General features: G+C 36.3%; 1 protein-coding gene and 1 long non-coding RNA gene across 7 annotated transcripts in view; one reads left to right on the forward strand and one right to left on the reverse strand.

Moving 5' to 3' along the window:
- Positions 1 to 27,892, reverse strand: part of RASA2 (RAS p21 protein activator 2) — a 119,052-nt gene that overhangs the window by 38,781 nt on the left and 52,379 nt on the right. For both annotated transcript variants that reach the window (XM_053929430.1, XM_053929429.1), the window contains exons 5-9: positions 26,053 to 26,129; positions 9,328 to 9,411; positions 7,534 to 7,606; positions 2,699 to 2,775; positions 1,621 to 1,722 (exon numbers count right to left, since the gene is read on the reverse strand). In XM_053929430.1, the coding sequence (XP_053785405.1) occupies positions 1,621 to 1,722; positions 2,699 to 2,775; positions 7,534 to 7,606; positions 9,328 to 9,411; positions 26,053 to 26,129 (413 nt within the window). The remainder of the gene's footprint in view (positions 1 to 1,620; positions 1,723 to 2,698; positions 2,776 to 7,533; positions 7,607 to 9,327; positions 9,412 to 26,052; positions 26,130 to 27,892) is intronic.
- Positions 27,625 to 27,892, forward strand: part of LOC112301114 (uncharacterized) — an 82,471-nt gene continuing 82,203 nt past the window's right edge. For all 5 annotated transcript variants that reach the window (XR_008427467.2, XR_011651543.1, XR_008427466.1 and 2 more), the window contains exon 1: positions 27,625 to 27,763. This is a non-coding gene — a long non-coding RNA (uncharacterized lncRNA). The remainder of the gene's footprint in view (positions 27,764 to 27,892) is intronic.

Here is a 27,892-nt window from a genome sequence, read left to right on the forward strand (position 1 = left end):
AAATAGCAAACTGAAGGTTTTAAAACATTATTGATCACTATTCTACATCTTTCTTAATATCAAGATTAGAAAAAAAAATGCCTTGAAACCTTGGAAGGTGAGAAAAGCTTCTCCTGAGTGTTCATGCAGTTACCACCAATCCCACAAGGGGATGCTACAGCTCTACAACTGACAAAGGACACTAAGAGTTTAATAATTTCGACTTAAAAGGAAATGGCATCTTTAATTTCTTTATATTTCCTTACATCTATGGGAGTATAAATAAATTAGCAGATGTTCCTAGTTCATGGTAGATAAATTAGTTCTGACAAATTTAGATGGCCTGTCTGGAGACAGTCTTACTGAAAGTACAGGATATATAGCACATTTCGAGTTGGATTTGAGGGGCTCTGGGAGGCATATCAGCTCACTTTTTATTTGTACTGGGTAGTTTGGCATATAAGTTTGAAGACTTAACAAACTGAGTTAAAATTTTCCATTTAAAAATGTATGGTACTTTATGGGAGGTGAAAGAAGTCATGTCGGGGTGGGGAGGGAAGGTGACAAATGTTCATAAAATTTTTCATTGTGACTAAGTTTAATTTCCCCTCCTGTGGATGCATTTTAGAAATTGTAACATACAAAATACAACCATAAAGATCAATAAATCTTAGATCTGCATTAGCAAGAGGTAAAAAGAAAATAAAAATTTTGAGAGTCTAAAAATCAGTCTTCAACGGATAAACCGCTTGAGGACAACGAAGTTCAAAGTGAAGAAAGTCTGACGGCCGGCCAATCAGGGGAGGCAGGCTCTTTTAAAGACACATGAGATTGGTGCTCATGGTGAGAAACATCTAAAGGCCTACTTTCAAACTCCCAGGCAACTGAAACAGAGCTCTAGAAAGTAGGCCTTAGAAGTTTAGTAAGTGAGAAAAGCATGTTCTTTTACACGCTGTTGAAATCCAAGTCTAGCGTGACTTGTAAGTGCCGTAGACAGAAGACACGGTAGCTGCACATCAATTCTGCTAAGGAAACTAACATCAGTTTAATACCTACACATTAGTTTTAATTCAACATCAGTTTATTGTCACTATTAGAGTCATAAAAGGTAAAATAATGTTGTGACCATTCTCGAACGACCAGAACTCCTAAAAAGTGTATTAACTGAATGAACTCACCACCACCTAGATGTTTAGAAAATAATACAAGGCCATCTGCAGAGCACTTCAGTGGGATGTGGTGAAGAAAAGTCACTGGTTAGGCCTCATAAACATCCAGTTTTCATGACTATTAATGAAGCTTCTGAACTGCAGGTGTTGATTTGTGACCAAGTATCTTCTTACATGGGCAACTCTTATGTAATGTTTTAAATGATTTCCATTTCCCCCTTAGAGGAAGGATTTACTTTTTGAACAGAAAAATATTCCCAGACAATTCAGTACTTTTGTCTCAGTATCAGAGGCCAAGTCATAAAACTATCAATGTACTTACATTTCTGCAACAGAAAAATTAATGACCAAATCAATTAATGCTAATGACTTTTGGCTTATTCCATGACAAATTTAAAATATGCTCATAGAAAACATTTACTTGCACATACAATATATTAAAGAGAGTTCACTAGAATGTTTGTCTTCTTACCAGGCTTGATGAGAGGTATCATTTCTTAACACGTTCACAGGAACCTTAATCTCGCCTAGGAAAATATCTTGGACCAGATTTCCATTGTTCCACAAGTCAATCCTGAAAATTTAAAATTGGCTTTATTTTTTTGCAAACAATGTTTAAGAGAACACACCACCAAATAGCTTCAAATTACTTTGACTTGTATTATAGCATTAATTTTACATGCTTAAAAGAGATGTTAGCATTGTCATATGCCTCAGTAAACTAAGAGAGCAAAATACTGAAGTAGCTTTTATTTATAAGCACAAAAAGTAACCATTTTAAATAGTCTACAACAAAGCACTTAAGGTACTTAGTTTCAAGGTCTGGGTTTTATTTTAACCTGTAACAATAAGGACTACAGAGTTACTTTGTTGAATTTGATAAAAGAAACCAACACAAGACTACAGTTTCTTTCTCAATTAGAATCAGTTAATGTGTAAAGATAAGTAACTTAGAAAAATACATTACCTGATCATTCCAAACATGTGATTAACACACCCTTTAGATGAACACACTGTTAACACCACACCTATACATGCATTTACAAAAACTTTCCCCTCCCAAACAGCGTAGATATTTAAGATCTAGGAAATAGCACAAACTTCAAACACATGCACCTGTTGAATTATCTTATAAGACTTCTTACCTCACTGAAATTTCTGTTAGACAGCAGATATGTTAAGAAGAATAAAAAAATTATTTCTAAATGGGCTAATATGTAATTACTTTTCTATATATATATTTTGCATCCATTATGCTATGATTCAGAATTTTAAGGAGCAATTAAATTTGGGAAAAATTAAAAATATAATAAAACAGGTAAAAATGAGTTCATCTCCATTTATAAAATAAATACACCTTGACTATTTCTGGAAAGAATCAGATCTTGAAAAGATAATTTGGATTTAAATTAGATATATGTTCCTCTAAGTTTCACCAAACAACTTGCTAAAGAGAATTCTATTAAGCTTGGATCACCTTTTCCAATTATGTTTAGGACTTTCTTTTGGCACAGAAAAAAAGCAATCCTGTAAAACCCCCAGACACATACCTAATTTCTAGCTTTTCAATGTCCTCCTCTTCTACCTGGAACTGGGACTTTCTGGTGTAACTACTGGATCTGGTTACCTGTAAAAAAATATTCTAGTAAAAAAAAATTTTTAATATATTTTTCCTACATGAACTTAAAAAAAAAACTATCATCCCTAACAAGTTCAATTTTGTTTATTATAAGCAGAGGAAAAAGCCTAGGTAGTATTTTACCCAAAAACTAAATACAAAAACAGCCACAGAAGTAGCAGGGAGGTTGAGAATAAGGTGGTATAGGCCCTGGGCGAGTAGCTCAGTTGGTTAGAGCACTGACCCAATACGCCAAGGCTGCAGGTTCAGGGCACAAACAAGAAGCAACCAATGAATGCATGGGGAAGTGAACCAACAAATTGATGTTTCTCTCTCTCAAATCAATAAATAAAATTTTTTAAAAAAGAATAAGGTACAATAAAAATATCAAAAGCTACCTTGCCTCCATACCCTTCCTTATCAACTCCATATAAAGCAACATTAGGTTCTCTGGCTCATTTGTAACCTGTTGGTGACTCAAAGAGTAAAAAGTGTTCTATTTCAGTGAAGTTTTACTGTCCCTTATTTCTCAATATACCAATGCCACCCTTATACTTCCTTCTCGCATTTTTACTGAAAATATTGAGACCACTGGCAGGAACTTCCTCAACTACAGTCCACCTGAAGTCTACTCCCATAAAGTTCTTTCTACTTTATGAGTTTTCTTATTCTCTTCTGAACAAGATGAGATGATCCTCCTCTTTTCTAAAACTACTCCACCCACACATAGTATGCAGTAAGCATTCAAAATTTTTTTAAACTTTTTTTTGTTGTTCAATTACAGTTGTCTCCATTTTCTCCCCATTACTCTCCCCTGCCCTACCCGCCCCTGCTGTCTTTGTCAATGGGTCCTTTATACAGGTTCCCTGACTCGAACCTTTTTCTTCTTTCCCCCATTATCCTCTCCCCTCCCCTCTGGTCACTGTCAGTGTGTTCATGTCTCTGTTTCTATTTTGCTCACTTGTTTGTTTTGTTGATTAGGTTCCTTCCACTTATAGGTGAGATCATATGGTATTTGTCTTTCACCACTTGGCTTACTTCACTGAGCATAATGCTCTCCAATTCCATCCATGCTGTCACAAAGGGTAGGAGTTCCTTCTTTTCTTTCTGCTGCATAGTATTCCATTGTGTAAATGTACCAGTTTTTTGACCCACTCATTTACTGATGGGCACTTAGGCTGTTTCCAGAACTTAGCTATTGTAAATAATGCTGCTATGAACATTAGGATGCTTAGGTTCTTTTGAATTGGTGTTTCAGGATTTTTAGGGTATAATCCCAGAAGCAGAATTGCAGGGTCAAAAGACAGTTCCATTTTTAGTTTTTTGAGGAAATTCCATACTGTTTTCCAGTATGGAGAACACACAGTGGCTGCACCAGTCTGAATTCCCCCCAACAGTGTACTACACTTCTCTTTTCTCCACAACCTCGTCAGCACTTGTTGTTTGTTGATTTATGACGGCCATTCTGACCTGTGTGAAGTAGTATCTCATGGTTTTAATTTGTATCTCTCTGATAGCTAGTGATGCTGAGCATCCTTTCATATATCTCTGGGTCCTCTTTATGTCCTCCTTGGAGAAGTGTCTGTTCAGGTCCTTTGCCCATTTTTTTAATTGTCTTCCTAGTGTGGACTTGTGTGAGTTCTTTATATATTTTGGAGATCAAACCCTTGTCCGAGGTATTATCGGCAAATATATTTTCCCATACAGTTGGTTCCCTTTTCATTTTACTGATGTTTTCTTTAGCCGTGCAGAAGCTTTTAAATTTGATATAGTCCCATTTGTTTACTCTTTCCTTTGTATCTCTTGCTCTAGGGGACCTATCAGTGAAAACACTGCTGCATGAAATATCTGAGATTTTCCTGCCTATGTTCTCCCCTAGGACTTTTATGGTGTCGTGACTTATATTTAAGTCTTTCATCCATCTTGAGTTTATTTTTGTGTATAGTGTAAGTTGGTGGTCAAGTTTCATTTTTTTGCATGTAGCTTGTCCAGATCTCCCAACAGCATTTGTTGAAGAGGCAATTATTACTCCATTTTATGCTTCTGCCCCCTTTGTCAAATATTAATTGACCACAGAAACATGGGTTTATTTCTGGACTCTATTCTGTTCCATTGATCTATGTGTCTGTTCTTATGCCAGTACCAGACTGTTTTGCATTCGATCTCTTTTAATTACAGCTTTATTTACCAACTTGTTCACCTCACTCAAGTCTAAGAAAAATTCTCCCCTTAAGTTATGGTCCTTCTATCTCTTTCCTTTCACAGACAAGTATCTCAAAACTGTAACCCATCTTTACAGCCTCCATTTCCTCACCACCCACTCACTACACTAACTGCATAATCGGGCTTCCTCACAGGTCACCCGCCCCAAACCCCACTCTTAATCACCAAGTCTGATGATGAATTCTTTGTTCTCACCTTCACTGACCCCTCTGTCTGAACAAGCAATCACACAACTATACCTCCTTTCCCAGAAACATTCTTTTCTTTAGGTTGCCCAGACACTATCCTGGCAACCTTCTGCTCTCTTTGCTTCTTCCTCTGGGACCTCTTCTTCCACAGAACTTGTAAGTATGGGTTTTCTCTAAGGTTTTATTTTTTATTTTGTCCTAAGAGCTGCCAGTGCTGCATAGTTTACGAAGTGCTTTCACATCCATTATCTCCTTTGTTCATCAGATCACTGCTCTGAGGCAGGCAGAGCTAGATTTATTATCCTCATCTCAAAAATGAGGAAGCTAAAATACAGAAACGAAGAGACATACTCAAAGCAGAATACCTGAGTACCAGAACTGACGGTCTCCACTTTTCTCCTTCACTGTGTACCTCTCCTCCCTTGCAAATCTTCATTCTTTATTCGCAACTGTCACCCATCTTAAGTTTCAGTCATGAACTGCCTATCAGGATTTCACATGTCCGACCTCAAGCTCATTATGCCTCAAAGTGAACCACTTCTGTTGTCCTTCTCTTAACTTTTCTATTTCTCTGGATATGAAATCATGAAGACAACATTTGACTCTTCCCTTTGTCTCTTCTTCTATAACCAATTCATTATCTTGCCCTTTGCAATTTTTCTCATCTGTCCCTTTTTCTCTATTTCCATATTTCTCTTAGATCAGATCCACTCCCCTTACTGCCAGCCCTGTTTAAACAGCTAAACTACAACAGTCTCTTATCTCTGTTCTCTCTCTTTCTCAGCCATTTGGCCCACAGATCATGGTTAATTCTTCACAAAACACTCTATTACCCTTACAGCTTCCAGGCTCAAAAACACTCAATGGCTAATACTTCAGCACCTCAAGCAGGCACACCTTTCATTATAGGTGGTCCTACCCTATCTTTTTAAGCTTAGTTCCCATTATTCCCTTCCACAAACCTTCCAGTCAAATTACTACTTGTTCTTTGGGCACAACTTTCTGTTCTCCTATCTCAAAATGCCCCTTTTCTCTAATGTTCTCTTTCATCTGACTTGACTAGTTCGGCTGGAGCAGAGCTCATGTGGCCTCCCCAATATCTACTGCATTTTACTACTGTGAGTATATGTGTGTGTGTTTTGTGTCCCTTGCTCTGCTAGAGGACAGACACTGAACCTTATCTTTAAAATCAGCTCAACAAAGTGCACTTTGAAAGAATGTTTCAAGGCCTAAAAGGTATGTTTGTTTACAGCAAGCAGGTCAAGGCTTGACTTTCAAGGACCATTTGCTTACTGCAGGTTGCCCCTTCCTTGTTTTCTCCAGGCTAGATGTAACAGCCATTAGTAAATGTGTAACTGAACTAAGTCCTTAGCCAGGGAATGGGAGTCTCATATTGTTTTGTTTTTCCTTCTCCACCCCACAATTCTTTGTATTTCAATTTTGGCGTTTTTTTCAATCTGTGTTCCTTTATTAAAGTATAGTATTCAGGCATGGCTAAGTGTGCCCTCACTCTCTCCACTTGGAAATATCAAGAAAAATACACACACACAAGGAAAAGCACAAAACATAGCTGTTTTTTTTTCAAATCTACCCTACATGTTAATCTCAACTACAACATGTTCTACAGCTAGAACACAATCTTTTAGAACAGAGAGGTTGAATTATTTTTACCTTTTCTGTCATTTTCAAATAAATAATATGAAAAAGGATTCCTTTAACAAATTTAAGGAATGCTCCCCAGCAAAGAACTCCAAAGCACTGTATTTGGGGCAGCTTCCAGGTAGCTGAAGATCTCTGAAAATAAGCATGTGTCCGTAGAGTGTATTTTACGATCTCAAAGCATTCTCACATTCGGGCATCATAAAAACTCCATCAGTTAGGTAGGGCCGTTACTATTTTACAAAGTTATCCTTTCACAAGATATGACACTTCAGTCTCACATTTAGTGATTTGTTCAAAGTCAACTGGGACTAGAACTCAGAACTGCCAAGTGATGTCATACTTACTTCTCTAGTGGTATTCAAAGAGCTCTCTGCAGAAGAGTCCTGTGGCCACTATCTGTCAGGTGGGGTGTCTGGATGAGGTGGGGGTTGTATGGGGATGGGTGTGACATTGAGGATGACTTGGAAGTAATTGTGCCCCTAGACCTCCCCATCCTCAAATCAGAGCTCTGTCTTCCTTTGTTCATTTACTGAGCCTCCACTGCATTGTACCATGGCTCTCCTGCTTTCAGGAGAGAAATGCTTGGTTGCATTAGTTGGTAAAATGATTACAAAGGCCATGATTTGAAAAAAAGAAGTTAATCAGCATTCAGTATTAAATACTCAATATTAGTATTTACATATAAAAAAGTTACCTCAAAATAAAAGATTTCATTAAACTGCGGATTGCTTGTTTTCTTCTTTACTTTTGTCTTCTTTTGGTCATTCCTGTTCCAATGTGGTAGAGTTTTACCTTGTAGAACTTAACAGTACACGATTATAAAACATGCTATTTCCAACCAGGGAGCATGACCTCCGTTTAATGTTAAGATGACTCAGGGAAAACACTGCAGTTGTGTTACTTGGGGGTTGGGACATGAGTCGTCTCTTAAAATTCAAATCAAAGAATACACAAGTTTTGTGTATCTGATATATATATATATATATATATATATATATATATATATATATATATATATATATATATATATAGCAAGACTGTAGTCTTCTCTCTATGGCTATACCAGATTGACTGCCAAGCTTATGTCACGGGCTCTTAATAACACATTCTGTTATATAAGCAACTTAGAATTAATAGTAGGAGAGAGACAGTGAAACTCAGAGCACCTTTATCTGTGTGGAAAAATACCTGAGGAACACAGAAAACATTCTTAACTCAGTTTACTTCTTGGGCTTCAGCTACAATGTGGCTTTATGAAAACCTTTTTATTTTGAAATAATTATAGATGCAGAGGTTACAAAGAAATGTATAGGGAAGTCCCACACAGCCTTTCCTCAGTCTCCCTCATGTTAGTATCTTACGCAATTATATTACAATATCAAAATCAATAGTGAGTTTTTATAAAAAATTCATATGCCAAATAGGTTCTATCTTCATGTTAGTAAAGAATTACATTTAAGAACTTGCCTTTCAGGTATAGATTATGAACAAAGACAAAAAACAAAAATAGCTCCACGAGGTTAAATATTTTTAACACACAAAACTAAATTCCTCTGATAGCACAAATGTTATAGAATTGGGCATGTATCTCCTCTTAAATTTAAAATCATCTATAGTAATAATAGCATACTATTTATTGTTTGAGCACCCAATGAGTACCAGGCACGGTGCTAGATATATTACATACACATACCCCCCCAAAGTGATTCACTGGTGACTTTCTAAAAACTAAGAATACCTAGAAGAGCTCGAGGTTGAGGAGAAGGGGTGTGTGTGTGTGTAAGAGAGAGAGAATGTTGTATTTGGGCAAAGGGAATATTGTAATTTTTATCTCCCGATTCTAGGAAAACTTCCAGTTATTGACAAATTTCAGACTAGTCAATCTCTGAAAAAAACCACAATGAAATTACAAAATACAAAATGGGACAAAGTGCTAAAGGTTTCTCCACAAATTATCCTGAGTAATATAAATCCATGACACGGTGCACTTCACCATGTTCTGGTGCTTCAGCAGTCTGTCTACAGCTGGGAATTCTCTCTGCAGAGCACAGAAGCAATGAGTAGCAAAGGCATTTCTGGTCCAGCATTGCTTTCCAGATAACAACACAGAAACTGTTTTTTTCTGAGCTAGCATTTATCAAAACAGGATTTTACCTGTATAAAACCTAAGACATTTGCCGGGAGGAAGGGTGATGATGAATAAAAGAAGGTCAAGTTTATGTTTTAAAGTACTCTTTAATTACTATAAAACTGATGTTGTCCCCCACAGTCTAACAGGCTAGCAGATCTGAAATGACACCTGTGTTCTTTTTATAAAAACAGGACTTGGTTGTTTACAAATGTATAATAGAACTCACTAAAGATTTTTCTTTCAAGGCATTACTTTGTGTCATAAATACCTACTTAGCATTTGCTCTTAGATACTTACTTTTGTAATTCTTATATCAAACTTTAAAACTTAAAAATCATATGAGTCAACAAACATTACCTCGAAGGGCCCACTAGAGAAACTGTTGCGTAAGGGTCACAACTTTGTCCATTTATGAGAGGCAATCCATGGCATGCCTTGATGCTAAGGAAGAATAAAAGAAAATTAACATATAATATTCAGATTAAAAAATATAACACATTATCTTTAAATACAAAGTAACATATTCAACAAGTTAAAAGTGCTTTCCACATGCCTGCAGTTGTATGCCTATATGCCACCTACCCCAAATGTGTGCATGTATGCATTTGTTTACTTATAGGATAAAGAATATTTAGCACACACATCTCCACCAAATATCTAACAAGGCACAATACATTAAAAGTGCGGTGGCTTCTAAAAAGGAAAAGAAAGCAGTGTGAACCTTAAAGGAGAAACTACAAAGCCAAGCCAGATCTATGGCGTCACATCCTCTGTTAAAGCATGAATGAGAAACAAGGAAACAACTGTGGTTTCCACTTAAAATCTGATTCATATATGGAGGGCAGGCTTCACACAGTTCTGTAGCCTTTTATTCTGATTCTCAGTAACAGCTCCTGCATCATTCTGTTGAAAATGTTTTAGATGATAAAAACCAAGGCATCTAACTCACTCCATGGGTAAATAAATAGTCATTGGTATTTATAGAGATCATAGAATCTGACTTAATAACTTGCTTCTCAAATTTTCTCATTAAATATTACTGAGTTCATGAATTTAGTTTAACATATCAGAGTCTGCATTTCCTAATGTCTAAGAGAAACTCATGAGCACTGCTGGAAAGTATTCTTTGTTGAAAGATGCGGGCCATTGAGCAACATCCTTATTTCTCTCCACAACCCACAGATCATATATGTGATAAAGTACAAATGCCGTGCTGCCGAGTAAAGAAAGAAATGATAACATGACTCACTTCTATTAAATTGGGTATCAAAAACCAAATTTAAAAAATTTCTGAAACTAACCAAAGAAAGTGCAGTCCAAGATAATTATTCTGGTTATTAATGTAAGGCTTAGTTAGGTACAGTCAAACTTTCCCACTGTACACACTTTGTGAAACTTATGCTTCTCGGGCTAAACCTCAGAACGACACCTGGCTCTTATATATCAGTATCATTGGCAGTTTACTATGTATTTTCACAAAAATGTATATAATTCTCACAACTGCCTTTGAGAAGGTTATCAAAGAGTGCCATTATGCCATTTTAAAGAAGGCAGGTTCTGAAAAGGCTATGTGAGAAAGTAACAAAATAAGGCTAACAAAGTAACACAAAATTTGTAAGTGAGCCAAGACTCAACTTCTACTTTCTTCACTGTTTCTAAAGTCTAGTGTCCTTCCACATTCCCATGGCACCTGAATATATTGTATTACTCTCCTTCTAATAACCAAATTTATCTAACGTAAACACTAATTATGAGAAATCTTATAGAAATTTACTATAATATTATGAAGTATAAAAAACCTGAGAAAATGCAGTTCAGTATACAAAGACTTCCATAATAATACCCACAGACCAAAACAATACTTATAAGCCAAAAGTATGGGTCTATAAATATCATCAGAAATATTCAATTTTTAAATGCAAGAGTTTAAAAATTGAGTTTTCTGAAAAACAATAAACATTACACAGATTACTTCATTGCTATATATATTATGAAATATCATATTTCTAATACACAGGATACAGCTACTTGTGTTGGTAAAATCAAGCAATTTCATATCATAAACCATAGCTGAGCAGAAAATATTGAAAATAATCACAGCAGACTAAATTATATTACATTTACATATCACATATAAAGCATTTGATATTAATACATTTTTTAAAGAAATTACAAAGGAAAACATATTTAGTCCAAACTAGTTTATAATACAGAGTGATGTGAATCTTTTTCATATATTTTTTAAATTAAAAGTTAACTTTTTTTTTACTTTACTTAACATTTTTTAAAATTGTTGTTCAAGTAGTTTTCTGCCTTCCCCCCCAACCCCTCCCCACTCCCCCAGCTCTCCCCACCTCCCTCCCCTGTTTCCACCGCCCCCTTGTTTTTGTCCATGTGTCCTTTATAAAAGTTAACTTCTATACAGCCAAGATGGAGTAACAGGAAATGGGATTTACCCTCCCATCTGATAAAACTTTTTTTAAAAAAGGACAAGGTCAGGAGCACAGGATAGCCATGCCTGAGGGGGCAATAAACAAAGGTGAGCCCTGCAAGTGTCCCAGCCTACAGCTATCTAGTTTTTCTGGGAAGAAGAGGGAGAACTGTCAGTCCAGGAAGGCCAAAGTGACTAGAGTCCCCACAGCACAGCCTGGGGGAAGGAAAGCTGCACTCAGAGAAAGAACCTTCCAGAGAGCTACAAGAATCCACCAGGAGTCTTCAGCTGAGTGCTGATGAGCACACCCATGTGAGGAAGCTACCTGAGGCTTGGGAAAAAACCATCTGAAAAGATCAAAGGGAACAATTCCTGAAGCCAACAAACTGCTAGCAAGAAGTCTAACCAACCACACAAAACCTGGTAATTCATGGGTGCTGCCTCAACAGTGGGAAAATATAAGCCCTAGATTAAAGGCCAAATTTTGTTCCATCTAACAAAGCTTAAAAGCAAACCCCATAGAATCAAACCGTTTCTAGGTAACTTAACTGAGTCCTTAAGTTGCTGAATATTTTTTGTTTTCATGTATTCCCATGAACACATACAAAAATATCCAGCAACTTCACAATGCCAAACATCCAATAGAAAATAAGCAGAAACAAAAAGAATCGAGAAAATATAACCCACAGTGAAAAAGAAAAATCAAGGCAACAGGACCAGTAATGACACAGATGATAGAATTAGTAGATAAGGACATTATAAACAGGTATTATAACTATATTTCATCTGTTTGGTAGAGACAGAGAAGACATTAAAAATTTGAATTCTAGAGATGAAAAACACAGGTCTGACAAAAACATGCTGAGTGGGAGTAACAGAAGATTAGAATAATGGGACTAAAAGGTAATGTAAAAAAATACAATGAAGATTTTAAAAAGTTTAGATATGGCAGAAGAAAAGATTAGTTGACACAAAGATACAGCAATAAACTCATATTAAATAGATGTGTAAATGGTTTAAACATGCCAATTAAAAAACAGAGATTTTTCAGATTGAACAAAAAAGAAAATTATATGCTACCTACAAGAAATTCACTTTAAATATAAAGATAAAATTAGGTTAAAAGTAAAAGAATGGAAAAATATATTATGCTAATATTTAAAAGAAAGCGCATTATGTGGGTAAAAACAATGCAAATGTCCACCAGTACGGCTCTAATTGAATAAACTATACTAAATTGTTATGTTAGAATTCTATGTAGTTGTCAAAAAGAATAAGGTAAATCTCTATTCTCTAATTACTCTGATATGAAGTGATTTTTCAGGATACATTATTAAGCGAAAAAAGAGAAGTTGCAAAAGATGGCACTTTGTGTAAGAATCAGGTGGGAAACACAAATGTATTTTTATTTATATATGTATGTATGTGTATTTGCTCATATTTTCAAAAATAATGAAAAGTAAAACCGAAACTTCTAAATATAGGCATAAGGAGGCTACAGGATTGGAAATGGATGTGGTATTTCTCCAAATATATCTTATATAAGTTCTGACTTTGGAAACATAAAAACTTTTACATTTCAAAAGTAAAATTAAACTTAAGCAATCTTTAATAATAAAACCTGAGAAACTACCAAAAAAGAAAAAGAATTTATTTCAAGGGACTAAAACACAATATTTGACTCTACATCCTGAGAGATGTGTATTCTTAGAACAAACAACAGAGACATCTCTTAAACTTCATTCATTAACCTACCTGTCAGTGGTAATACAGGTATCATACTGAATCTATTTTCTGTATCTTATAACATATAAAAGACAAATAGGTATGCTAATGTCCGGAATTAAGATGTTCAATTATGAGGAAAGAGATATAAATATAAAATGAAAGTTATATTAAAACTTTTATAATATTAAATTTGAATTAGTAACATAAAAAAAGGAATGAGAAAGATAGTCATTCAGAGGGTTATATTACTATCAGATGAAGTAGATTTCACAACAAAGGATAATATTACCAAAGTGAAAATGGGTCATTTTATTACAATGAAGAATTCAACTTATCAAGAGGAAAACAATCCTAAACACTAAGCTCCTAACAACAGAGCCGCAAAACAAATGAAGTAAAAACTGATAGAACTTCAGGGAGAAATAGACCTGACATAGTTAACATTTATAAAAAATAACCTTTGAGGGCAAAGAACAAGTCTTGGTAAATTTGAAAGTACTCATATCATAGAAAATATGTTAACAGTAGAATTAAATTAGAATTCACCACCAACAAAAAAAATCTGAAAAACTCTCAAATATTTGGAAACAAAATAACTCACCTCTAAATAATCCATAGGTTGAAAAATGAAACAAAAGAAAAATTATGAAGTATTTTGAACTGAATGAAAATTAAAATTCCTATTAAAATTTATGAATTATAGCTAAAGTAGTACTTAGATAATGGATAGACCTAAATAACTATATTAGGAAAGTAGAAAAGATTTCCAATTACTGACCTCAGCCAACATCACAAGAAAATTAAAAAAGAGCAAATGGAACCTAAAGCAAGCAAAAGTAATGAAGAGTAGAAATCAATAAAATACAATTTTGTTTACTTTCTGTAAACAAAAAATGCACAAAAATCAGTGAAATCAAAGCCTTTTTTTTTTTTTAAGAAGGTTATTAAAATTGATAAACCTCCATCAGGGGTGTCCAACCTTTGGTGTCTCTGTGCCACACTGGGAGAAGAAGAATTGTCTTGGGCCACACGTTAAATACATTGCAACACAAAATCACAAAAAAATCTCTTAATGTTTTAAGTAAATTTACAATTTTGTGTTGGGCCGCAATCACAGCCATCCTGGGCTGCATGCGGCCCGTGGGCTGCAGGCTGGATACCTCTGCAGCTAGACTGATTAGGGAAAAAAGAGTAAAGAAACAGTTTATCAATATTAGGAATGAGCAATATGACATCACTATAAAGTCTACAGGTATTTTTTTTTAGATTTTTAAAAATATATTATTTATTTTTAGAAAGAGGGGAAGGAGGGAAAGAGAGGGAGAAAAACATCAATGTGCAATAGATACATCGATTGGTTGCCTCTCACATGCCTCCAACCAGGGACTGGCCCACAACCCAGACACGTGCCCTGACTGGGAATTGAACCGGCAACCTTTCAGTTCACAGGCCAGCAATAAATCCACTGAGCTGCACCAGCCAGGGCAAAGTCTACAGATATTAAAGGAAAAAAGGAATAACTTGATCAAGTTTATGCTAAAGAACTGAACAACTTAGATTAAAAGGTCAAATTCCTTGAAAGATACAAACTACCAAAGACTATTTTTTTAAAAATCTGAATAGCTATTTATCTTTTAAAGAAACTGAATTCCTGGTTAAAAACTTTCCTACCAACAAACAAACAAAACTAAAACACTTCAAGTCCAGATGGTTTCACTGGTGAATTCTTGTGCTAATCATGTAAAGAATGAATTATATAAATATATATTTATTAGGAACAGAGGGGAACTTTCTCAATCTAATGAAGGACTGCTAACATCATAATTACAAAAACTGAATGCGTCCCCCCTAAGATAAGGTATAAGACAAGGACATTTGCTCTCACACTTCTATTCAACATTATACTGGAGGTCCTAGCCAGTGCAATAAGGCAAGAAACAGAAATAAAAAGTATCCACATAGACTGAAAAAGAAGAAATAAAACCATCCATAGATGACATGATTGTCTATGTACAAAATCCTATGGCATCTATTAAAAAGCTAGTAGAACTAACAAGTGAATGTAAAATGGTTGCAGAATGCAAAATATTTTTTAAAATTTCTATATACCAGCAACAACCAACCATATATTTAACCTCTCCCTCTCCTCCTCTTTCTCGGCCTGTTTCTCTAATATAAAATTCATTGCCTAGACCTCAAGTCACTCTATACCTATCTAATTTGTCTGTTTTTCTCTCCAACTTTCTTGATCTAGCATTCACTCTGCACCCTACTGAAATCTAGTTTTTTTCTACATTTACCATCCTATGGAAATTCCTCATTAAGGTCCCCTGAGTGTCAAATACTACCCATATTTTTCAAGGCTCTTCTTATTAGACTTCTTGGGTACATGCAATACTTCGAATCACTCTGTTCTTGAAACCCTCTTCTGTCTTTGTCTCCTTGGCCCTCACTCTCCTAATGTTCCTCATATCATCTATCACCTTCATATTTTCCTCACATACTATTCTTCCTCTTCTGCTGAATCTGTTCTCATCAACTGCTCTCTTTACACCAGATAAGTCCCTTTCAGCCTATTTCTATTTATCTATTCTTTGGACTACAACCACCATTATCTTTACATTTCCATATGAGATCTCCCCAGAGTTTTACATTTTTATACCCAAATGCCTGATGGAAATCCCTACCTAGATGTTTAGGAGCAGCTGAAATTGAACTCACTACCACATTATTAAAGCAACTCCACATCCTCCAGCATTTTCCCTTTGTTGCAAATACCACCATCCACCTAGTAACACGATCTAGAAATCTAGGAAACACATTGAAATTCCTTTTTCTTCCTTACTTTCTATATCTAATTAGTAAGTTTTGGTGATTCTACTATTTAAATATTTCTTCTTCTGTCCTCTTTTCTCATATCTGCAACTATTGTTCTGGTGCAGAATCCATCATTGCTCTTTTGGATCGCCCCAACACCTTTCAAATTCACCTCCTAGTTTCTATACTTAACTGTTGTCACAAATCTGATCTTTCTAAAATGCAGTTTGTCCATATTACTGTACTGTCTAAAGTTTTCCAATAGTTCCATAAGCTCATAAGGTACATAAGAGCCTCCGAGATCGAGCTCCAGCCTATTTCACCAATTTCTGACCAATCTTTGACTCAAGCTTCATATACAAAGTAACATCAAACTTCTTCTATTTAACACTCACCATGCTGTTTCTTGCCTACATACTTTTGCCTATTGTTCTTTGCTTGCTTCTGGAGAAAAGAAAAATCTCACTTTTTCTAGGCTAGCTACTTTCTATTCATCCTTTAAGACAAATGTTACCTTTGTTCATTTAGTTGTTTCAAAGATTTATTTAATGCCTATTAAGTGTCAGGCAGTGGGGAGATGAGGTGAATAAGACAAACACGGTCCATGACCTCATGGAGCTTAAAGTCCACTTGAAGAAATAGATGACAAGCAATAAAGAAAAAAAAAATAGTAATGGCAAAGAGCAATGTGATGAAGGAAGAACAAAATGCCCTATTTTAGAATAAGTGGTATTTAAGCTGAAATTTGAAGAATGAGAAGGAACCAGCTAGAAAAAGAATGGTCACGAGGGCATTCCAAGCAAAAAGATCAGCAGACACAGAGAGCTTTGAAGTGGAAGAGTATGTCACATTTGAGGAATTCAGAGAAGGCCAGCAAGCATACGGACAAGACGAGGCATGCCACAAGATGAACTCAAAGAGGCAGGCAGGGTCAGAACACGCTAGATCTTGTGAGCCAAGATAAGGGACTTGCATTTTATTCTAAATGCGATGGAAAATCACTAAGTGTTTGAACAGGGTAATGACATGATTTAATTCATTTTAAAAGATTATACTAGGTTGCTATTAAAGAAAATGGATTGCAGAGTGGAAGAACAGCTAAGTATTCATTGAAATAGTTAAGAAATGGTTAGTAGTTTGAAATAAGGACATGTCAGTAGCTATTACTAAAAATTAAGACAGTCCAAAAAATATTTTATGGAATGAATAAGAAATGGATCCAATGTGTGGAGAGAGATTTTAAATGACTCCCAGAATTCTGGCTGGAGCGTTAGATGAATGGTATTACCATTTGCTAAGGCTGTGGGGGAGGAGCTGGATAGATAGGAGAATCAATAAATCAGTTTTAACTGTGTTAAATTGCATTGTTGTCAGACATCAGTGAAGCTGCCCCCAAACAGGTGGACATATGAATTTGGAGATTAGAAAAAAGACCTGGGTTGAATGCACAAGGTGTGAACAATTTTTAAAAGCTTTTTTGAGATAACTTCTGATTTTCAACAAGTTGTAAAAATAATATAGTTTCTGCATACCCATCACTCAATGTTAACATTAAAAAAAAAATCCTCACCAGAGTATATGTTTGTTGATTTTAGAGAGAAAGGAAGGAAGAGAGGGAAGAGAGAGAGAAGAGAGGGGGAGGGGAGGGAGGAAGTGAGGGAGACAGAGAGAGAAAGAGGCATTGATGATAGAACCCGCAACCTAACTATGTGCCTGAACTGGTAATTGAACCCGCAACCTTTTGGTACATGGTATCATGCTCCAACCAACTGAGCCACCTGGCCAGGGCCCAATGTTAACATTTTCTGTAACCTAAGTAGATTTATAAAAACAGAAAACTAATGACATAATGTTAGTTAATAACAATATTAACTGCTCTACAGACCTTCCTCTAATTTCACCAATGTCCTTTCTCCAGTCCAGGATGCAATATAGGATCTCACATTGCATTCAGTCATCATGTCTTCCTAAAACTGTTCCTTTGTTTTCCTTCTCTGCCCCATGATCTTGCCAGTACTAGCCAGTTCTTTTGTAAAATATTCCTTAATTTGAATTTGTCTGATGCTTGCTCATGATTAGATTGAAATTATGCATCTTGGTGTCTTTTGCAATTCTTCATACAAGCAGGTACTGGGTGTCTCATTACAGGTGATACTAACTTTGATCACTCAGTTAAGGTGGTATCTATCAGACATCTTGTGTGGCTATTCTTTGAAACTATGCATATATGTTGTTTGTCATCGTACTTACATCCACTTTGTTTTAGCAACTACAGGTGATTTGTCCCTGCACTGATTAGTATTGTAGTGTTTGTAGATGATGATTTATATTTCTACCATTTGTCCTACATTCATTAATTAAAATTCTATTATAAGGAAAAGCAGTCCTTTCTCCCCCATGTGCATTTATTTGTTTATAGCAGCACCGACTCACAGACATTTACTTTATTCTACAGGTTTTAATCCACCATTATCGTTACTCATTTTGATGCAAAAATCATCTCAGATTTGGGTATCTGGCAGCGCCTTCAAGTTGGCTTCAAAGTCCTTTCTACATCCCTCATTATTTTTTAAGCATTTCTTTACTTTCTCCATAGATGCTCTGGGCTCATCTTATATTTTCTCTGCCCAAGCCTTGAAATCAGCAACTGCTAAAAAGAAGTCCAATTTCTTTTTATTGGAGCAGGTCTGTCTAATACTGTAGCCATTAGCCACTTGTTGTTATTTAAATTTAAATTAATTAAAATCAGACAAAATTAAAAATCCAATTTTTTAGTAGCACTAGCCATATTTCAAATTTTCAATAGCCACATATCCCTAGTGGCTACTGTATTGGACAGTTAAGACACAAAGCATTTTCATCACCACAAAAATCCATCAGATATAGCTGACTGGGGAATGACATTTAGGAACCAAAATATGGGTGCTAAGTATGTTCATTGCTATTGGGGTAACACTGTTTCTAGGCCTTCTCAGTGAACATAGCAAGTGTGTACACACACACACACTTATATTTATTAGACCATTTTACTTTGAGAAGTTGGTCTTCAAAGGACAACAGAGAAATGGGGATGGTAGATGGGAGAGAGGGATAGGGATGAGGTCTTGAGGCATACCTTTTAGGACGATGATAACAATCTAAAAGAGAGGGTAAAGTGGATGAAACAGAAGAAGGGATAGCTGAAGGAGCAAAGTTTTGAGCAGGGAAAACAAATGGAATCCAGAACTCAGATGGAAATATTCACTTCCAATAAGTAAAGGGGCACCTCCCCTACTATAACATAAGGACAAAAAGATGGGTGCCAATACAGGTTTGCAGATTTGTATTCAGGAAGACGTGACCAATTTATAGTCTATAGTAATGGAAAATCTCATTGGTACATTTAGAGAAGAACAGCAAAACTCCAGGGCGGTTGTAAGTACCCATGTAAGGTTGTGGTCATGAAAGTAAAGTAAAATCAGTTTGTGTGATTTTTTTTCTCCAGCAATATTCAGATTGAATACAGATTGAATACAGAGGCAGAGGTTAAGTTCATTCATATTAGGATTTTTCCAGATAAATAAGAAGGATAAAGAGAAGAGCAGAGGATTTAGGGAACCTGCAAGAAAATGATTATAGTGACAGATGATTTAAAAAAAAGATGTAAAGGGAAGTGAAAATAGGAGTGGGAAAGAAGGTGGTAAAGACCAGTGGATAATGGTCTTACTGACGTGCATGAAATGCTCCAGTGCAGAGCTTCTAGGTCTGCAGGATAATAGCTACTGCTAAAATAGGAATCTTTTGCCCTGGCTGGTATGGCTCAGTGGATTGAGTGCCAGTCTGCGAAGCAAAGGGTCACCGGTTCGATTCCCAGTCTGAGCACATGCCTGGGTTGCAGGCCAGGTCCCCAGTAGGGGGTGCGTGACAGGCAACCGCACATTGATGTTTCTCTCCCTCCATTTCTCCCTCCCTTCCCTCCTCTCTAAAAATAAAAAAAATCTTTAAAAAATAAGTATAAAATAAATAAAATTAGAATCTTTCCACACATTACCCCCAAAACTGTAAAGGTTGGCAAGGAGCATAAAGCAAACAACACTTGAAACCATGCCTTCAATGTTTCTAAAAAAACAGAATACCACAAAGTTCAAAATACCTTTCAGCTTGAGAAAGCAACAATAAATTCCATACGACTACTACTGGTGTTCTGTTGATGCAAGTCAGTGAGTATGGACAATGGAGGCTTAAGTGAAAAAGAAGAGAAAAAAGAAACTAATACAGACAAGCATATGTTCACATAAAACCCTGTTTGTGAACATTTATAGCAGCTTTTTAATAACAGTCTCAAACTGAAAACAATTTAAATATCCATAAACTGGAGAATGAAGAAACAAGTTCCACACCATAGAATACTACTCATAAATAAAAAGAAATTAACTGGTTTCCAGTTCTAGGACAAGATGGAGTAGATGCATGCCTCCCCATTCCTCCTACTAAGTATGGCTAAAAACTCTGGACATTATATATAAAACTAACACAAGAAAACTCTTAAGGGTGAGGAGAAGATAAACCAAGTAGAAATCCTGGGACCCAAGAAAAGATACAGTGATAAACTCCCTGGGCTTTCTTTAGATAGTAGCCTGCCACCCCCTCACCTCGGCCTTGACCCATGAGGGACACATTCCAAGACCCCCAGCGGATGCCTGAAACCATGGACAGTACTGAACCCTATATATACTATGTTTTTCTCTGTACATACCTACAATAAAGATTAATTTATGAATTAGGCAAGACATCAACAATAAAATAGAACCATTATAACCAAATATTATATAAAAGTTATATAAATGTGGTCTCTCTCTTCTCAAACTAGCATGAATTTATTTTTCCTTCTTTACAACTTCACAGAAGATTGATTCCTACTGTGGATCTTAGCAACCCCAGCATACAATTTTTTTCTTTCCTTATTAAGTATAGAACTTTCACCTTTTCACTTAAAGGAAGCACTTTAAAGATTCTCTCTGGTATGTCAAAATTGCCAGCATCACTACTCTTGTCCTTTGGGGGCAAATGAGTAAAATAAGGATTACTTGGACATAAGCACTGCAATATTGAGTCAGTCGATCTGATAACAGAGACAGCTACTAGGTGACTAACGGGTGGGTAGCATATACAGTGGACAAAGGGATGATTCACATTTTGAGCTGGGTGGAGCAGGGAGGTGTGAAATTTCACCATACTACTCAGAACTGTGTGCAATTTAAAACTTATAAATCATTTATTTCTGCAATTTCCTATTGAATATTCATGAACTGTGGTTGGAAGTGGGTATCTGAAACCACAGAAAGTAAAGCCACTGATAAGGGGGAATAGTGTACTTTATATATTCCAGGCTGAGTAGCAGAGAAGCTACCAACACAGAAACACCATTGGGCATAAACAAAAAATGCCCTGAGAGAAACCCAACTCTCTGTAGCCAAAGGACTAGGAACTAAGCAACGCAGCAAGACAGAAACCACTTTCAGACGATAACCATCTATTACAATCAAACACCACGAAAAAAGCCGTGGCTCCATCCTTACCCCATCAACAAAGGCCAAAGGTTGAGGAGAGAATCTAGACTTCAGCAGGCAGTAATAAGCCCCTTCCCCCCATGGTGTCAACAGAAACCGCACGGGGAACCTGGCTTTCCATCCCCACCTAGTAGCAATAAGGCACTCCCCTCCCCGACCTCATGCCAGGGTGGTGTCAGAGAAGGCTGAGTGGGAAGGCAAGGGTAACTAATTCCTCCCAACAATGGTGTCAGTGGAAGGCACAGAACAGTAATGAGGCACTTCCGCTATCCCAGAGACAGCGGGCACAGGCAAGGACTAAGGGCAGCCTCAACTACCACTCCATTCAGCAGAAACAACACTTTTCAAGGAGTATCAACAGATGTGAAGTCAGGAACCTAATCTTCTACCTCTACCTGACAGGAATGAATAGGTACTCCTCTTACCCTACCAGCAGAGTGTCAGAGAAATTTGACTAAACCAGAGTCTCATGACATAATACCCAAAATGTCCAGAATAGAATTGAAAACCACTCATCATACAAAAAAAAAAGAAAAAAAAAAAAGACAATCTTCAACTTGAATGAGAAAAGACAATCAGCAGATGCCAACAGTGAATGTTGAAACATGATAACATGAATGTTGAAATTATCTGGTAAGAATATAAAAGCAGCCATCATAAAAATGATTCAATGAGAAATTTTGAACATATTTGAAATAAATAAATAGAAAGATTCAGCAAAAAAGAGAAATTCTCACCAAATAAATAAAAGATATGAAGAACAAAATGGAAATTTTAGAACTTAAAAATACAATAACCAAAAACAACAAAAAAACCAAAGAATACCTCCATAAATGGGGTCACAATAGAATGAAGAGGACGGAGGAAGAAAACAGTGAGCTAGGAGACAGAACAATAGAAATTACCCAAAATCAAAAACAGAGGGAAAATAGACTGGGGAAAAAAAGATCAGAGCCTCTGAAAGCTGTGGGACTATAACAGAATATCTAACATTCAAGCCACTGAAGTCTCAAAAAGGAAAGGAGAAGGATAGTAAGGCTGATAAAGTATCAGAAGAAATAATGGCTGAAAATTCCTCAAATTTGGCAAAAGACATATTTTATATTCAAGAGGCTGAGTGAATGCCAAGCAATATAAACTGAAAGAAATCTATGCCAAGATACACTGCAGTCAAGCTAAAACACACAGAAAACTAACAAAGAAAAGATCTTGAAAGTAGCCTGACAGAAAGAGCACATTACCTGCATAGAAAAAACCAATATGAATGACAATAGGTTTCTCATCAAAAACCATGAGGCCAGAAGGAAGTGGTACGTTTTTCCTTTTTTTTTTTAAGAACTGTCAACCAAAAATTCTATATCCAATGAAAATATCCTCCTGGAATGAAGAAAAAAATCGAGACATTCTCCGATGAAGGAAGAAAACTAAGAGAAAGTATCTCCAGTACGCCTACCCTAAAAGAAAAAGATGAAATTCTCTAAACATAGAGATAGTGCCCTGGCTGGTGAGGCTCAGTGGATTGAGTGTCGGCCTGTGAACCAAAGGTTGCTGGTGAGATCGCCGTCATGGCACATGCCTGGGTTGTGGGCTAGGCCCCCAGTAGGGGGTGCGTGCGAGAGGCAACCACACATTGATCTTTCTCTTTCTCCTTCCTCTCCCCTCTCTCTTAAAATAAATAAAATCTTTAAAAAGAGATAGTGATAAAAGAAGGAATCACAAAACAATAGGAAGAATAAGAAAAGACCAAAATATGGGCAAATACAACTTTCTAACTTTTCTAAATTTTGTTAAATGGCTGAAGCTAAAATTATAAAACCGATGTGGTTCTCAAGGTTATGTAGAAGCAACATTTAAGACAATTGTATTACAAGTGGTGAATGTTAAAAGGATTTAAAAGAAGGTAAGATTTCTATACTTTATTCTAACTGGTAAAATGTCCACACCAGTAGACTGATGTTATACATGTACAATATAATACCTAAAGCAACCACTAAAAGAACTATACAGAGAAAGACGCTATAGATTGAAAAACACTAGAGATAAATCAAAATGAAATTCTAAAAAATGTTCAAGTAACCCAAGGAAAAAGAAAACACAGAGGGAACAGAAAACAAAAAAATAAGACAACCAACTTAAGCCTAATATATCAATAATTACATTAAAAATAAATGGTATAAACTAAGTTAAATAAGACAGAGCTTAGGAGAGTAGATTTAAAAAGTGACCCAACTACATTCTATCCACAAGAAACTCACACAACTGGAAGAATGTGACTGAAAAAAGCTAATCTCAAAGGTCACATACTTAGAAGGTTCCATTTATGTAACATTCTTGAAATGACAAAACGTTAGATGTGGAGACAGATTAGAAGTTGCCAAAGGTCAGGGATGGTGGCAGGGAAAGGAGTGGACATGACTATAAAAAAGTCATATGAGGAAGAAGTTTATGGTGACAGAATAGTTCTGTATTTTGATTGTGGTGGAGTTTACACAGATCTATACATGTGATGAAATGATATATAACACACTGCATATTGTACAATGCCAATTTCCTGGTTTCTATATTGTATTATAATTACATAAGATGTAAACATTGAGGGAAACTCAGTGCAAGATACACAGGACCCTTTTGTACTTTACAACTTCTTATAAATCTATGATTATCTCAAATGAAAAAATGTTTATAAATAAAATCAAACTGCCAGAGTTCAAATGCAGACTCTATCACTCCCTATATGAACTTGGGCTTATTTAACCAATCTGTGTATAATTTTATCATTTGGGAAATGAGGATAACAGTATCTATCAAGCTATGACAAGAAAAAGAAAAGGAAATACCTAAGAAAGGTTAAACTACAGATATATGCAACAATGTAGATGAATTTCAAAAGCATTATGTTAACTAAGTGAAAGAAGCCAGACACAAAAGACTGTATTATATGAATCTGTTCATATGACATTTTGGAAAAGGCAAAACTATAGGTATAGAAATCCAGGTACAGGGAGCAGGGACTAAACACATTTGTGAATAATGCTATTTGGTATACTTTGGACTTTTGAAGTCATGCTAATATTCTACATATTCAAAAAATAAAAAGTAAACCAACAAGGATGGGGGGAAACATTAAACTGAATGCAAACAAACCAACCCAATACAACTAGTTGTATTTCAAATGTACAGCATAACCAAACTGAGCAGAGGAGGGAGTGCTGGAAAAGGGGTAATCCAAATATTTTCATTATATGTTGTCAGTCCAGGGTGGGTGGGGAACCTGCAAACACACCTTTAACTATTTTTTTAGTAGGGAAATCCAAATTGAAAAGTAACTGGTCTGTATTCTTCAAAAATCTTACTACCATGAAAGTCAGACAAAAAGCTAAAAACAAGCACAGGTTAAGAAGATTAAGGAGACCTGACAACACATGCAATACGTGCTCTTGAACTTAATTCTTTCCTGGAGAGAAACAAAATGTTCTAAAGGTCATTACTGGGACAGCTGACCGAAGTAAAATATAGTAACTGTAGATAAATGTACTGAATATAATAACTATAGATTATACTTTTACTTTAACAATGTTATATTTCCTGAGTTTGGTAACTCTACTACAGTTACTTAAGAGAGTATCTTTATTCTTAGGAAATAAGCACTGATATAACTAAGGGTCATGATTACTTGTATGTAACCTTTGAAAGAGTTGAGAAAAAGTTAGCTAAGTAAATTACATGTGGTACTTAATGTACATATTAAAATACTTTATAAATATATATATTTATGTAGAGAGCGGATGCCTCAAAGGAGCTGGGGTGTTCATAATTAACAGGATAAATTATAGTCTGGAGCAGGAATAGGACAGTAACATTTACCTTACTCTCTGGCTCTGAGGTATGTGCTATTTTTTAAAACAGCCTCTGGGTGAGAACGCAGTAGAGGAAAAGGTATCTCAAAGGACACTCAGATATTAGTCATGACAAAGACAGAGAAACATTCAGAAGTCAGGAATACTGGGCAGTTTGTTAACAACATAGAGGAAGCATTTGGGTAGGAAGGAAAAGATAAGGGATTGGGCAAGAACAGACTTTCCAGAACAGTCCAAAGGTTAGAGACTAGGTGAAAAAAAAATGACTTGAAGGGAAAAGAGGAAAAAAGGAACTCAAAGTAGGTGAGAATCAACACTGGTAATCTCAAAGCAGGCATTTAGTTTTAGTCTCAGGGTCCCCAGTGCTCTGCTCTGTGGTATCTGAGTTCCCAGAGGCCCTCTACTAGGAAGCCTCCCACTTCCCTCCTGCCAGGTAGTTAGACACACTCATCTGTGATCCTGTAACACCCTATTGCCTATATCTATCATTTAATTCACATTCAATAATGAACTTTGGTTGAATTAATTAATGACTTAACCATAACCTGAGTAGACCAGATATAAGAAAATAAACTGGAAATCAACTTAATAAAGAAATGGCATAGTAGTTTTGTTTCTGAACTATTTAAGGAGCTGGCTTAAGATTCAAATATAAAACAGAATTATTTCTACTTGATTTTGGTTAAAGAAATATACTTACTGTACAACGAGCTGCTGGCACACAGTTCCATTCTCTGTTATCAGTTCATTCAGTTTTAATTCAAGGTGAACTTTCCCCTGTAATGACAAAAATAAAACTGTGTAGTCTATTTTGACAAAAATATTAATTAAAAGTATATACTTTTCCACATGGTATTCAAAGTATTTCATCACATGCTAACTAAATATTAGTGATCCCTAGCACATGGTTTGCCCACATTTAATTCCTGCTAAATGATTAATAACCAAAAATGTACATCAAAATCTGAAAGAAGCAGTCAAATGCTTATATCAAACATAGTATTCAAATCTAAGAACTTTAAGCCCAGTTCAACAAATACTGGGCTGGCCAAAAAGTCTGTTACATTTTTTCTGTAAAATAAAAGACACATTTTTCATTTTCACCCAAAACTTTATTAATTTGGATATTTTCAGTATGTCAGCTATCTCCCACATGGTTGAATGCTGATTATTCTCAACTATTGTCTTGATTTGATCACGACAATCAACTTCAACTGGTCTACGTGACTGTGGAGCAACGTCCAATGAGAAATCTCCTGCACAAAACTTCACAAACTGCTTTTGACCCTTTTTATCAGCCACAGAACCTTCTCCATACACTGCATAAATCTTTTCTTTTTTTCTTTGCATTTCAGCTGCGTTTCATGTTTCTTGAAAAAATAAAGCATAATATAATATGCTGAAAATGTTGTGTATTTCCTTCCATCTTCAATATTAAAATGGCTACACAAAAATTCACCAATTTTGATAAGATTTTTTAAGTGCACACTGATATGACAGCTGTCACAACACAATCTAACAAAATTGTTTTGAATGAAGTCAAAGACAATTAAGTGCTACTCGAGCCATCTAAGGGGAGAGAACACACTTTTTGTGTTCTCATTATTTATGTATCTCAAATATCATGGATTATGAAGAAAGAGAACACTGTATTTTAGAAAATTTTGAAATAAAAGCTAATTATAAAATGTACAATGCTTTTCCCAGAAAAGACAAACCATCAATAAGGGCACAGGCAGTATCATTAAAAGACAGAGAAATCATACAATTCTAAGGCAACAAAACTAAGTTAAAACTAGTAATGCAATTTGTCAATACTTTTCTTAAATAATAGATTTATGAAATATCTACTATATTTTAGGAGGCACTGTGGGAGTGGGTAGGAATTTATAGATGTATAACACACGGTTACTGCGTATAAGACACTCACAATCTAGCTGGGGAGATAATAAAAGATAACACCCTATGGCCAAGAGTGTTGATGAAAAAAATGAGATAGAGTTCCCGCCAAGATGGAGGCGTAGGTAGAAACCCTCTGCTTCCTCGCAGAACCAAAAGGAAGATAACCACCAATCTAAAAACAATAAACAACCAGAAGTGCCAGAAAACCAAATTGCATGGATTTCCGACAAACAAGGAGTTAAACGAAACATTCACCAGACCGGTAGGAGAAAGGAGATGGGCAATGGGGCGGGCGGAGAGGACCCCAGGGCAAGGTGGAGGACGGAGGGGGCAGGGCAGCAGACGTGTGAGCAGGGCGGGGGCCAGCGCAGGGGACCCGCCGCAGCGCGGAGGACCCCGGGAACGAGGCGGGGCTGGCTTAGAGGACCCAAGGAACAGAGAACCAAGGCAGCGGCAGACGGTTGGGAGCGATGGTGGGAGCCACGCGGCGCAGGTTTAGGGTACAGGAGGTATGGCGGACCAGAGGAGTGAGGCGCGGTTGGTTTAGGGGGCGTGCGGCACTGCAGCCGACAGCGGGCGTGAGGCGGAGCTGGCCTAGGGGACCCGAGGCACGGCGGGGGACCACGGGAGCAAGGCGG

The sequence above is a fragment of the Desmodus rotundus genome, chromosome 8 (genome assembly GCF_022682495.2).
Source record: "Desmodus rotundus isolate HL8 chromosome 8, HLdesRot8A.1, whole genome shotgun sequence".
Taxonomy (NCBI): domain Eukaryota; kingdom Metazoa; phylum Chordata; class Mammalia; order Chiroptera; family Phyllostomidae; genus Desmodus; species Desmodus rotundus.